This window comes from Heterodontus francisci, chromosome 10 (genome assembly GCF_036365525.1).
Source record: "Heterodontus francisci isolate sHetFra1 chromosome 10, sHetFra1.hap1, whole genome shotgun sequence".
NCBI classification, from domain to species: domain Eukaryota; kingdom Metazoa; phylum Chordata; class Chondrichthyes; order Heterodontiformes; family Heterodontidae; genus Heterodontus; species Heterodontus francisci.
In genome coordinates, this window is record NC_090380.1 from 102723482 (window position 1) to 102737044 (window position 13563).

Here is a 13563-nt window from a genome sequence, read left to right on the forward strand (position 1 = left end):
GGATTAGTGTAGAAAGGGGACCACTAGGTGAATCTCACAGCATGCGTGATCAGGAGGGTGGAGGCGAGTCAGCTTTGGGCAGTCCCCCTTGGAGGACAGAGGACAGACACAGCGATGCTTCACTGGGCGAATATGCTGGGCCTTTGGTGTCACAGACAAGGAGTGTCTTCCTCAAGAACCAGAGAAAGAGAAATTCCTGTCTATTCAAGTTCCCTGAGGCCTAGAGGAGCCATGGGCATGCAATGGAGGACTCCATGCAGTGCATGTGCTCTGTCATAACTCAGGGATTCAATTGCATGAGCTCTTCCATTGAGAGATTGGGCAACCTCTTGGGGAGCCAAATGAAGCACCACTCTGAGTGGGTGCATGAGCAGCGTGCTAATATGCACAGAAAGATTGAAACTTTCTATAGCATTGACCGACCGGTCAGTGTGATTGGTGCTTGAGTGAATGCCAGCTTCATACCAGTCGGTGGCTGCTTCCAGCAACCTGGGACATCAAGAAAGGGCTAAGATGGTCCTAGCGGCACCTCGCGGGGGCATCAGCTTAACCCTTTGGCTCCTCACCCCCTCCGACTCAGGAGCCATCTGTGTGCCAGGGCCCTTTGACAGAGGCAGCCCCTGCCATGACACAGGCACTGGTGGTGGTCACACAAGGGAGAGGGTACCTCAATTCCAAGGCGCCCTCAAAGAGATATAAGTTTTTCTGAGGCAGCTGGGATCAGGCAGGCAGGCGTCGGCAATCGGGTGATGGGGGTTATTCCAGTGGTGGCAACAGAGGTGCAGGGGCAGGCATTGCTGCTGTGGGGGCTCCTCCATGGGCCATTGAGCACCCATCAAAGGGAGCTTCACCCCCCCACCCCCCACCCCGGGAACCCGCTGGGAGGCTGCCAGAGTTTACCTAGTGGTTTCCCCATGTGGTGGTGAGCACTCCTGACATGGGCAAAATACCGACAGGGCTGAAAGTAGCCCTTAATTGACACAATTGGCTTCCCGCTGGGGGACTACAGCAATGAGGTTTCCACTGCTGACAATAAGCCATGGCAGCCGGAAGACGTCGGACTCTCCTCTCGATGTCTTCCCCCACCATAATGTTAGTCTTCCAATCTTCCAGCCATTGCCATAGGGCTGGGAAAAGTGAGCCCATTGAGTCTACAGTTTAGAGTGATAAAGTGAATCTAAAGGTAAACATATGCAAGCCTAACCTGGTAGCAGGCTGCACATAAAGTGTTGTGCAGATACAACAACAACTTGCATCTCTATAGCACTTTTAACACAGTAATACATCCTTAGGCACTTCACAGGAGCATTATCCAACAAAATTTGTTATTTACCACAGAAGCAGATATTAGGACAGATGGCCAAAAGCTTGGTCAAAGTGGTAGGTTTTAAAAGATGTCTTAAAGGAGGAGAGAGAGATAGAGAGGCAGAAAGGCTTATGGAGGGAATTCCAGAGCTTAGGGCCTAGGCAGCTGAAGGCATGACTGCCAATGCTGGGGCAATTAAAATCGGGAGCTCATGTAGGTCAGTAAGCATAAGGGTGATGAGTGAATGGGACTTGGTGCAAGTTAGGATATGGGTGGCAGAGTTTTGGATGACCTCAAGATTATGAAGGGTGCATTGTGGGATGCTAGCCAGGAGAGCATTAGAATTGTCGAGTCTAGAAGTAGCAAAGGTATGGATGAGGGTTTCAGCAGATGCTCTGGAAATCTTACAATTTGGGGTTTTTAAACTACAGAAGTAATCTAAGAAAATGGAATGCAAATAAATATTTATTATAAAATTGTTTTCTTTATAATTTCTCAATCTTAATCTTAATTGCATTTTACAACACAGAAGGAGACCTATCATACTTGCATTGGCTCACTGAAAGAGCTTTCTACTCATCCCATTCTCTTGACATTTCCCAAACCTTTTTATACATTTGCCTTTTAAAAGTTATTATCACTCTTTCTACTCCTAACAACCTTCTGTGTAAAGAAATTTCTCCTGACCACCCCTCCCCCCTTCACTCTTTTACTGCTGACCTTAAATTTATGCCCCTCTATGACTCAATGATTCCTGGGATGGCGGGACTGACATATGAGGAGAGATTGAGTCGGTTAGGATTATATTCGTTGGAGTTCAGAAGAGTGAGGGGGGGATCTCATAGAAACCTATAAAAGGACTTGACAGGGTAGATGCAGGAAGGATGTTCCCAATGGCGGGGGAGTCTAGAACCAGGGGTCATAGTCTAAGGATAGGGGTAAACCTTTCAGGACTGAGATCAGGAGAAATTTCTTCACCCAGAGAGTGGTGAGCCTGTGGAATTCGTTACCACAGAAAGTAGTTGAGGCCAAAACAAGGAGTTAGATATAGCTCTTGGGTCTAAAGGGATCAAAGGGTATGGGGTGAAAGCGGGAACAAGTTACTGAGTTGGATGATCAGCCATGATCATAATGAATGGCGGAGCAGGCTCGAAGGGCCGAATGGCCTACTCCTGCTCCTATTTTCTATGTTTCTAATGACCAGTGGAGCTGATTTATTTTGGCAAAACCCTTCATGATTTTGGTCACCTTGACCCTTAACCATCTTTGTGCTAATGAATCATTCTAATTTAATCTTGCTTAACAACAAGAAAAACTCTTGCACTCTAATTTTATAAGCATTTAATTAATAGCGTGTACTTTTTGATTAATCCTCACTGAGGCAGTATTTTACCACTTAACTGCAAAATAGGGTATAAGCGAGTGTGGTTACAACAGTGACATCCGTGGCAGTGAATGGGAATTATAGTATGAACTGTGCCACTGCACATTATGCAAAAACTGAAGGGGGCAGAAAACTGAATCAAGATGATGTCAGAATAGAGAATGCAAGTTAAATTATTTTGGTCATAATAAAGGAATATTTCAATATAAAAATGTAATGAATAACTGTTCGGGGCACTTGCATAACAGAACAGTTCAAATATAATGCTGAAAGCAACTAAAACTGGCCTCAAGGACTTCAATAATTCAAATATGCCCTGGCACATAATAATAACTGGCTAAGATAACATTATGGTTCATTTCAAAATTGTTGAAACAATGTTTATATTGGGTTGCATAGGACTGTAAATCTTGCAGATAGCAGTACATTATCATACAGTTGTGTTTGATTAGGGCTTTAACAGTGTTGGTTATTGGGTCACTATAGTTGGCAGGAAAAAAGACAAGGGGAGAGCCAACTGTGTAACAGCCCCGACAAACAATTTCTTCTGCAGCACCTGTGGAAGAGTCTGTCACTCTAATATTGGCCTTTATAGCAACTCCAGGCGCTGCTCCACAAACCACTGACCACCTCCAGGCGCTTACCCATTGTCTCTCGAGACAAGGAGGCCAAAGAAGAAGATTTTAGACCATAAGAACTTTTAGGTGGCATAAAGCTCATCCAGCTTGTTCCATTTCAAATCCCACTCCTCCTATTTCTCAATCCCTTCCTTCCCTAGAAACTTACCAACAAAGCAATTTTAAAAATCTTGTTTTTGTTTTGAGTTTTAGTGCCAACAACAACTTGTATTCATATAGCACCTTTAATGTAGTAAAACATCCCAAAATGTTTCAGAGGAGCATTATCGAACAAAATTTGGCACCGAGCCACATGAGGGGATATTAGGGCTAACGCTTGGTCAAAGAGATGGGATTTAAATAGTGTCTTCAAGGAGGAAAGAGAGGTAGAGTGGCTGAGATGTTTAGGGAGAGAATTTCAGAGCTTAGGGCCTTGGTAGCTGAAGGCAAGGTCACCAATGGTGGTGATTAAAATTGGAATGCTCAAGAGACCAGAATTAGAGGAGTGCACATATCTTGGAGGATTGTGCAACTGGAGCAGATTGCAGAGATAGGGGGAGATGAGGCCATGGAGGGATTTGAAAATAAGGATAATTTAAAAATCAAGGCATTGCTTAACCGGGAGCCAATGTAGGTCAACAAGCACAGGAATACGGGTTAGGGCTGCAGAGTTTTGGATGAACTGAAATTTACGGAGGGTAGAAGGTGTGAGGCTGGCCAGGAGTGCATTGGAATAGTCAAGTGTAGATGAATGTTTCAGCAGTAGATGAGCTGAGGAAGGGGTGGAGCTGGGGGGCAATGCTACAGAGATGGAAATAGGCAGTGTTAGTAATGGTACAGATACGTGGTCAGAAGTTCACCTCAGGGTCAAATACGACACCAAAGTTGCAAACAGTCTAGTTCAGCGTCAGATAGTCGCCAGAGAGATGGATGGAGTCGAAGGCCATGGACTAAAAACAATGGCTTTGGCCTTCCAATATTTAATGGAAGGAAATTTCTGCTTATCCAGTACTGGATTGTTGGACAAGTAGTCTGACAATTTAGAGTCAGTGGAGGGGTTAAGAGAGATAGTAGTGATATTCCAAATAATGATATTTACCAATTTTCTCCAAACCTATCCAGCAATTTTTTTGCCAATAAAAATATAAACCCGAATTCCCCTCCTCCACAAATAAATGTTAAATCAGAAACAAAAATGGACTTTAATGATCTGTAAGTACACTGTCAGTTTTTCCATGAGGGGTCTTTATCACTACAGTTTGGGTCACGTGCCAACTCAGTATAGTACTGTTTCTAACTCGCAGGGATACCCCATGGATTTGTTGGAAAAGACCAGATTTTTTCAGTCTGGCCATAATTGAAATCAGAAGTTAGCCAATGACAGGATCACTTTTGTGAATTTCTGCTCCTGTGAGGATACATGCAAACTTCTGATCCTGCTCCACCTCCATAATGCTCACATGGCCTCACAACACATTGAATTATGATCTAGCATTGCAGCAGCTCATGGTTACTCCAAAGTGGCTTCAAGTGCCACTTAAAAGGAACTTAGTTTGCACTTAACAGCTCTCTTCTTTTTGCAGTTACCCTTAAAAATGTTCCTTATTGGATGATCTGTTAAAAGGTGTGAAATTACATAAAGTATACAGTACAGAAACAGGCCATTCAACCTCACTAGTCTATGCCAGCACTTATGCTCCACTTGCACCTCCTCCCATTCTTCTTTATCTAACTCTATCAGCATAACCTTTTCTTCACTTCTCCTTCATATGCTTGTCTACCCATCCTTTAAATGCATAAATACTATTTGCTTCAAATGCTCCCTGTGGTAGCCAGTTCCACATTGTCACCACTCTCTGGGTGAGGAAGTTTCTTCTGGATTCCCTATTTGATTTCTTGGTATACTATCTTTTATTGATGGCCTCTAGTTTTTGTCTTCCTCACAAGGGGGAACACTCTCTCTCTGTCTATTCTATCAAAACATTTCATAATTTTAAAGACCTTTTCAAGTCTCCTCTCAGCATCTTTTTTTCAAGAGAAAATAGACCAAGGCTGTTCCTCCTTTCCTGGTAGATGTAACCTCACATTTTGGTAACTTTCTTGTAAATGTGTTTTGCACCCTGTCCAGTGCCTCCGTATTCTTTTACAATATGGTGACCAGAATTGTACACAATACTCCACCTGTGGTCTGACCAAGGTTTGATACAAATTTAGCATAACTTCTCCAGTAATAAAACCTACTGTTGGGTTTGCTTATGTTATGGCCTAATTAACCTGTAGCACTACTTTAATGACTTCTGCATCTGTACTCCCAGATCCTTTTGCTTTTCTACCCCATTTAGATTCTTAATTTTTAAGCAATATGTGACTTCCTTATTTTTCTTCCAAAATGCAACACCTTCCACTTATCTATGTTAAAATTCATTTGTCAATTATATGTCAATTCTGTAAGTTTATTAATATCTTCTTGTAGTTTGTTGCAGTCCTTCTCGGAGGACTAATTCCCACCCCACACCACACCAACCACCACCAAAATAAAATTCAGTGTCATCTGCATATTCTGGCATTATTTATTAGCCTATTCTGTGGTAGCTTATTGATGCTCTTATGGGAATCTATATATATTACATCTACTCTCCTTTTTATCTCTTCAAAGAATTCAGCAAAGTTGGCCAAGCAAGGCTTAAAATCTATGCTGACTATTCATAGACAATAGAACATAGAACAGCACAGTACAGGCCCTTCGGCCCACGATGTTGTGCCGAACCTTTAACCTACTCTAAGATCAAACTACCTACATACCCTTCATTCTACTATCATCCATGTACCTATCCAAGAGTCGCTTAAATGTCCCTAATGTAGCTGCTTCTACTACCACCGCTGGCAGTGCATTCCACGCACCCACCACTCTCTGTGTAAAGAACCTACCTCTGACATCTCCCCGAAACCTTCCTCCAATCATCTTAAAATTATGCCCCCTGGCGATAGCCCTTTCCACCCTGGGAAAAAGTCTCTGGCTATCCACTCTATCTATGCCTCTCATCATCTTGTTCCCCTCTATCAAGTCACCTCTCATCCTTCTTCGCTCCAATGAGAAAAGCCCTAGCTCCCTCAACCTTTCTTCGTAAGACATGCCCTCCAGTCCAGGCAGAATCCTGGTAAATCTCCTTTGCACCCTCTCTAAAGCTTCCACATCCTTCCTATAATGAAGCAACCAGAACTGAACACAATATTCCAAGTGTGGTCTAACCAGGGCTTTATAGAGCTGCAGCATAACCTCGCGGCTCTTAAACTCAATCCCCCTGTTAATGAAAGCCAACACACCATACGCCTTCTTAACAACCCTATCAACTTGGGTGGCAACTTTGAGCGATCTATGGATATGGACCCCAAGATCCCTCTGTTCCTCCACACTACCAAGAATCCTGTCTTTAAGCCTGTATTCTGCATTCAAATTCGACCTTCCAAAATGAATCACTTCACACTTTTCCAGGTTGAACTCCATCTGCCATTTCTCAGCCCAGCTCTGCATCCTGTCAATGTCCCGTTGCAACCTACAACAACCTTCCACACTATCCACAACTCCAGCAACCTTCATGTCATCGGCAAACTTGCTAACCCAGCCTTCCACTTCCTCATCCAAGTCATTTATAAAAATCACAAAGAGCAGAGGTCCCAGAACAGATCCCTGCGGAACACCATTGGTCACCAAGCTCCAGGCTGAATACTTTCCATCTACTAACACCCTCTGTCTTCCATGGGCCAGCCAATTCTGTATCCAGACAGCCAACTTTCCCTGTATCCCATGCCTCCTTACTTTCTGAATGAGCCTACCATGGGGAACCTTATCAAACGCCTTGCTAAAATCCATATACACCACATCCACTGCTCTTGCTTCATCAATGTGTTTTGTCACATCTTCAAAGAATTCAATAAGCTTGTGAGGCATTACCTGCCCCTCACAAAGCCATGCTGACTGTCTCTAATCAAACTATGCTTTTCCAAATAATCATAAATCCTGTCTCTCAGAATCCTCTTCAATAATTTGCCCACTACCGACGTAAGACTGACTGGTCTATAATTCCCAGGGTTATCCCTATTCCATTTCTTGAACAAGGGAATAACATTTGCCACCCTCCAATCATCTGGTACTACTCCAGTGGACAGTGAGGACGCAAAGATCATCGCCAAAGGCATGGCAATCTCTTCGCTCGATTCCCGTAATATCCTTGGGTATTTCCCGTCTGGCCCCGGGGACTTATCTTTCCTCATGTCTTTCAAAATTTCCAGCACATCCTCCCTCTTAACTTCAACCTGTTCGAGCATATCACCCTGTTTCACGCTGTCCTCACAAACGACCAGGTCCCTCTCACTAGTGAATACTGAAGCAAAGTATTCATTTAGGACCTCCCCTACCTCCTCCGACTCCAGGCACAAGTTCCCTCCACTATCCCTGATCGGGCCTACCCTCACTCTGGCCATCCTCTTGTTCCTCACATAAGTGTAGAACGCCTTGGGATTTTCCTTAATCCTACCCACCAAGACTTTTTCATGTCCCCTTCTGGCTCTCCTAAGTCCATTCTTCAGTTCCTTCCTGGCTACCTTGTAACCTTCTAGAGCCCTGTCTGACCCTTGCTTCCTCAACCTTCAGTAAGCTTCCTTCTTCCTCTTGACTAGCTGTTCCACATCTCTTGTCATCCAAGGTTCCTTCACCCTACCATCCCTTCCTTGCCTCATCGGGACAAACCTATCCAGCAGTCGCAGCAAGTGCTCCCTAAACAACCTCCACATTTCTGTCGTGCATTTCCCTGAGAACATCTGTTCCCAATTTATGTGCCCCAGTTCCTGCCTAATAGCATTGTAATTCCCCCTCCCCCAATTAAATATTTTCCCATCCAGTCTGCTCCTGTCCCTCTCCATGACTATAGTAAAGGTCAGGGAGTTGTGATCACTATCACCGAAATGCTCTCCCACCGAGAGATCTGCCACCTGGCCTGGTTTGTTGCCAAGCACCAAATCCAACATAGCCTCCCCTCTAGTCGGCCTATCTACATATTGAGTCAGGAAACCTTCCTGGACACACCTGACAAAAACTGCTCCATCCAAACTATTTGCACTAAGGAGGTTCCAATCAATATCAGGGAAGTTGAAGTCACCCATGACAACAACCCTGTTACTTGTGCACCTTTCCAAAATCTGCCTCCCAATCTGTTCCTCCGTGTCTCTGTTGCTATTGGGGGGTCTATAGAAAACTCCCAATAAAGTGACTGCTCCTTTCCTGTTTCTGACTTCCACACATAATGACTCAGTAGACAAACCCTCCTCGACGACCTCCCTTTCTGCAGCTGTGATACTATCCCTGATTTGCAATGCCACTCCCCCACCTCTTTTACCTCCCTCCCTATTCCTTTTGAAACATCTAAACCCCGGAACATCCAACATCCATTCCTGCCCCTGTGATATCCAAGTCTCCGTAATGGCCACAACATCGTAGCTCCAAGTACTGATCCATGCTCCAAGTTCATCACCCTTATTCCTGGCACTTCTTGCGTTAAAATAGACACACTTCAACCCATCATACTGGCTGCAACTTTGCCCTATCAACTGTCTAACCTTCCTCACAGACTCTCTGCACTCTGTATCTGCCTGTTCAGCAGCTACCCCATCCACTGTTCCGTATCTCCGGTTCCCATCCCCCTGCCAAACTAGTTTAAACCCTCCCGAAGAGCTCTAGCAAACCTCCCACCCAGGAAATTGGTGCCCCTCCAGTTCAGATGCAACCCGTCCTTCTTGTACAGATCCCACCTTCCCCAGAAGGTATCCCAATGATCCACATATCTGAAGCCCTCCCTCCTACACCAGCTCTGTAGCCACGTGTTCAGCTGCACTCGCTCTCTGTTTCTAGCCTCACTAGCACGTGGCACCGGTATCAATCCTGAGATTACTATCCTGCTCGTCCTGCCTTTTAGCTTCCAACCTAACTCCCTATATTCGCTTTTCAGGTCCTCATCCCTTTTCCTAGCTATGTCATTGGTACCGATATGTACCACGACTTCTGGCTGCTCCCCCTCCCCCTTAAGAATCCTGTAGACTCGATCCGAGACATCCCTGACCCTGGCACCCGGGACGCAACATACCATCCAGGAGTCTCGTTCGCGACCACAGAATCTCCTGTCTGTTCCTCTAACCATTGAATCTCCTATCACTATCGCTCTCCTATTCTCCCCCCTTCCCTTCTGAGCCACAGAGCCAGGCTCAGTGCCAGAGACCTGGCCACTGTGGCTTTCCCCTGGTAGGTCGTCCCCCCCAACCGTATCCAAAACGGAATACTTATTATTGAGGGGAACGGCCACAGGGGATCCCTGCACTGTGCGCCTATTCCCTTTCCCTCCCCTGACGGTCACCCAGCTACCTTTGTCATGTAACTTAGGTGTCTTTACTTCCCTATAACTGCTCTCTATCACCCCCTCAGCCTCCTGAATGATCCGAAGTTCATCCAGCTCCAGCTCCACAACATAATTCCTAATTATGTTTTTGGGTTCTGGATGTTTTTCTACTTTCTCCTTTTAGTAGGAATTCCATTAGCTTTCCTACACTGATGTTAAGCTGACTTGCTCTATTGTTCCTTGGAGATATTCTATCTCCTTTCGTAAATGTAGGTATAACTTCAGCTTGCTTTTGATTTCAGCTGCAGAAACAAGAAAATTATTAGCCAGGTCATCTGTCATTGATCTGACCTATCGACAGGTAGATAGTTCCCTTAATGAGCTTCAAGATCAACATCATCATTCTTCTTGTTGAGCACCATGGTCTGCATATTAGTAGAACAGACTGTCAGCTACTCTCACTTGGCAATCGCCTTTTGTTGCAAGGTAAACGTACCTTTGCCAATGTTACTCCAGTCTGAGGGCTGTGCGTGGGAACTGCTAATCTAAGGAACTCTTGCCCATGGGCCCGTCTCTTACATCAATCACCAGGTGGAGGTAGCTGAAGGCTCCAGCCCCACAAGGGAACATCAGTGCAAGGCTGGGTGGGACCCCGTAATTCCAGGTCACGGTGAAATGGGGACCGTTCTGGTGGGCTCCAGAACATGAGCACATAAATGCATCTATTACCTCAGTTCTGAGTGATTGCTGCATCTGTGGGGATACCAATGAGTCCTTTATGCCTTTTTGGGTGGATGAGATCACATGCCACTATTCAAAAAAGAGCAGTGAGTTGTCCTTGTCATCAACACACAAAAATAATTAGAACAATTGGTCACTCATCTCATCTGACTGCAGTGGAAAAGTGATTCATTCGGAGCGAAGTGCTTTGTGATACCTTTAGGATGCGTTAAAGTGCCGTGTGAATGCAATTTCCTGTTTCTTTTCTTTTCTTTTGGGCCTCCTTATCTCGAGAGACAATGGATACGCGCCTGGAGGTGGTCAGTGGTTTGTGAAGCAGCGCCTGGAGTGGCTATAAAGGCCAATTCTGGAGTGACAGGCTCTTCCACAGGTGCTGCAGAGAAATTTGTTTGTTGGGGCTGTTGCACAGTTGGCTCTCCCCTTGCGCCTCTGTCTTTTTTCCTGCCAACTACTAAGTCTCTTCGACTCGCCACAATTTAGCCCTGTCTTTATGGCTGCCCGCCAGCTCTGGCGAATGCTGGCAACTGACTCCCACGACTTGTGATCAATGTCACAATTTCCTGTAATCATGTAAATTTAATAGTTTCAGTTGGCATTGTTTTATTATTTGCGAACTCCCAATGGTTTAGCACCATGCAACTTTTCACACTTTCTCTTGCTGGGCAGATCGCTTGGTTGTCTAAAACACCCGACTCCATCTCCTTAATCAATATTAGTGTTTGCAACGAACCGGGTGGACTGCAGAGTCTTACCCGGTCTTGTTCCAATGTAGTCCGCTGGCTTGGAAGAAACCAAACGAAGATGGTATGTGAAGAGATGTCAGGATGAAAACAGTGGAGTCTCACGGGGGTAGGTGTTTGATCCACTGTTGCTTTTTAATTATCACAAATGACTGATAGCTCCACAGAAATTTCTGACTGTAGTTTCCAGTCCTGCTCTCTTGATCCGGTATATTTCCTTTCTTAACTCTGGCATCTCTCCCCTTTCCTTTCACGGTAAGTACAATCACAAAATACTGATTTAGTATTTCGGGCACTTCCCTGACCCCTGGTAAACTACCCAATGTCTTTCTGCCCAAAGACTGATGCAGAAATGGCAAGGATTATCAATTAATTAACAAAACCAGGCAAAAAAGAGTCAGGGTCAATAGTCATAACAAAAATTAGGTTAGGATTGAGTGGTATTTCTATGAATGCACAACATATGCAAAACACAATTGGGTAGTTAGAAGCATTAGGAACTATTTCAAGAGTGTGAAGAGTGGAATATTTCTGTAATGCGTGTTTATCTGGCACACGTTTAATTTTGTGATATATCGAAGGAGCCAATGAATATGACGTAACTAGGATCTTTTAAATATTACTGAAATAATTACATTTCGCAGTTACAGTTGCAAGTTTAGCGGTGCCTACTACAAATATTAATGGATGAAACATTGATATGAAATTCTTTTTATTCAATACAGATATGAACCCATTTAAAATATGCCTATTACTGCCTGCGCTCAATAGTAGAAGAACGATACACAAATGTGTTAAGCTTTTCGTTCACTGACATCACCAACATTAAATTTATAAATCGCTTTTAAAGTGGCAAATATAAAATTTTCACGACACCTTATGAAATACATGAAGTTCTATGCTGGTGTTTGGAGTCCAGCTTCAAATTGACAGCCGTAGCAACACTTGCAAGAGAAGTGGAGTTTGACATTGACTATACGGGCAGTCGTTGGACAATTATTCATAAAGCTCTGATGATTTTAATTGCGGAAAACAATGCAGCTTTAAAAGGATTTATTTTTGTCTTTGAGTTCGATTTGCCCTAACATTGTTTAATCATGACCATAGAAATTCCTTCATTTTTCTCCAACATTCCTCTTTGCTGCTCTCGCCCAGCGTTCTCCAATAAATCAGCAACTCAGTCGGGCTGACTCCATGAGAAGTCACAAGTTTGTGAAAGTTACAGATGGAGAACTTCACTTTTCTGTCATGGAAAGGCTGATTTGGGTACAGCTCCACTGGAGTTACATTTAACTTTTTAAAACACAGCCCGATGTAGACATCTTCCAGTTTAAGGATCGGAATCTGCTTTGAAACAGTGATGATTTTCTCCGCAAGGTCACCTGAAAAAACATATCCCGTTCCTGAACAAAAAGGCGGGTAGGTGCTATGAGGATATTCCTCCTTTGCCAAGTACCACTTGCTCGGTGAGTACCTTATGGGCTTCTCCTTATCCTTAATAAATCCCGTGTAAAAGTGTGTCCGGTTCTTCGCCGACAGGAGTTCCGTCAGGTAGTAAGTATTTACAAACATATCGGAATCGGTTTTCATCACAAAGGACACTGATGGGCAGAATTTGTGCACCCACTCAATTCCCATCAGCACTTTCAATGTGAGGTTATTGTATGTGTCAGTGAAATTTTTCTGTATTATGTCCATGTAATAGAAGCTTTCGTTTAAGATTGTAGACTGATACCACGTATTATATCCTAGGAGGAAATAGCCGACCGTTCTTTTCCCATCCGTGCGCTGATTTCTGCCCCAAGTCTGTCGGATGGCATCCCGCTCTTTCCACTGAGATTGTGAGACAGTCACCAAGTAGACAAGGAATGGAGGGTCGTCACCACAGTTTGACTGTGGGATAATCAGAAAGTCGCCCTTTTCCTTTGAGATCAATCTTTTACTTGTGTTATCGACTTTGCGATTATAATTTAATGTGTCCAGGTAAAAGACACACAGGAAAAATGTAAAAGTAATAGAGAATATACAAAGTAAAACTGTAACTTTGTTTTTGATCATCTGTAAAAAGAAAGACACAAAAAGATTAGTACAAATGAATAGGAAGCCAAGTTGCCACAAAAGATGCAATTCGTTAGTTACTGTCAAACCTGAAGAATGCACTGTGCGTTAATTTATACACATTTCCCAAATACTGTACTTTGTCTTCCCTGTATCATCATTTGCAAAAGCATAATGGCCAAGAGCTCCAGCTTGTCAGGTGGATAAATCCACTGTACAATGTACATGTTTGGGATTTTTGATCATTGTTTTTTACATGGAACAGCTTTTGGAATGAGTTACATTTAAATATTGTTTGATAATAAAGTGAATGCACACAGATTTTATTTTT

The 13563-nt window shown here is 43.9% G+C and overlaps 1 protein-coding gene across 1 annotated transcript; it reads right to left on the reverse strand.

Annotated features, from left to right (window-relative positions):
- Positions 1–12269: 12269 nt before the first annotated feature.
- LOC137374260 (beta-1,3-galactosyltransferase 5-like) lies at positions 12270–13232 on the reverse strand. Its single transcript, XM_068040050.1, has one exon. The coding sequence runs from the start codon at positions 13230–13232 to the stop codon at positions 12270–12272; it is 963 nt and encodes a 320-aa protein (XP_067896151.1).
- Positions 13233–13563: the final 331 nt, after the last annotated feature.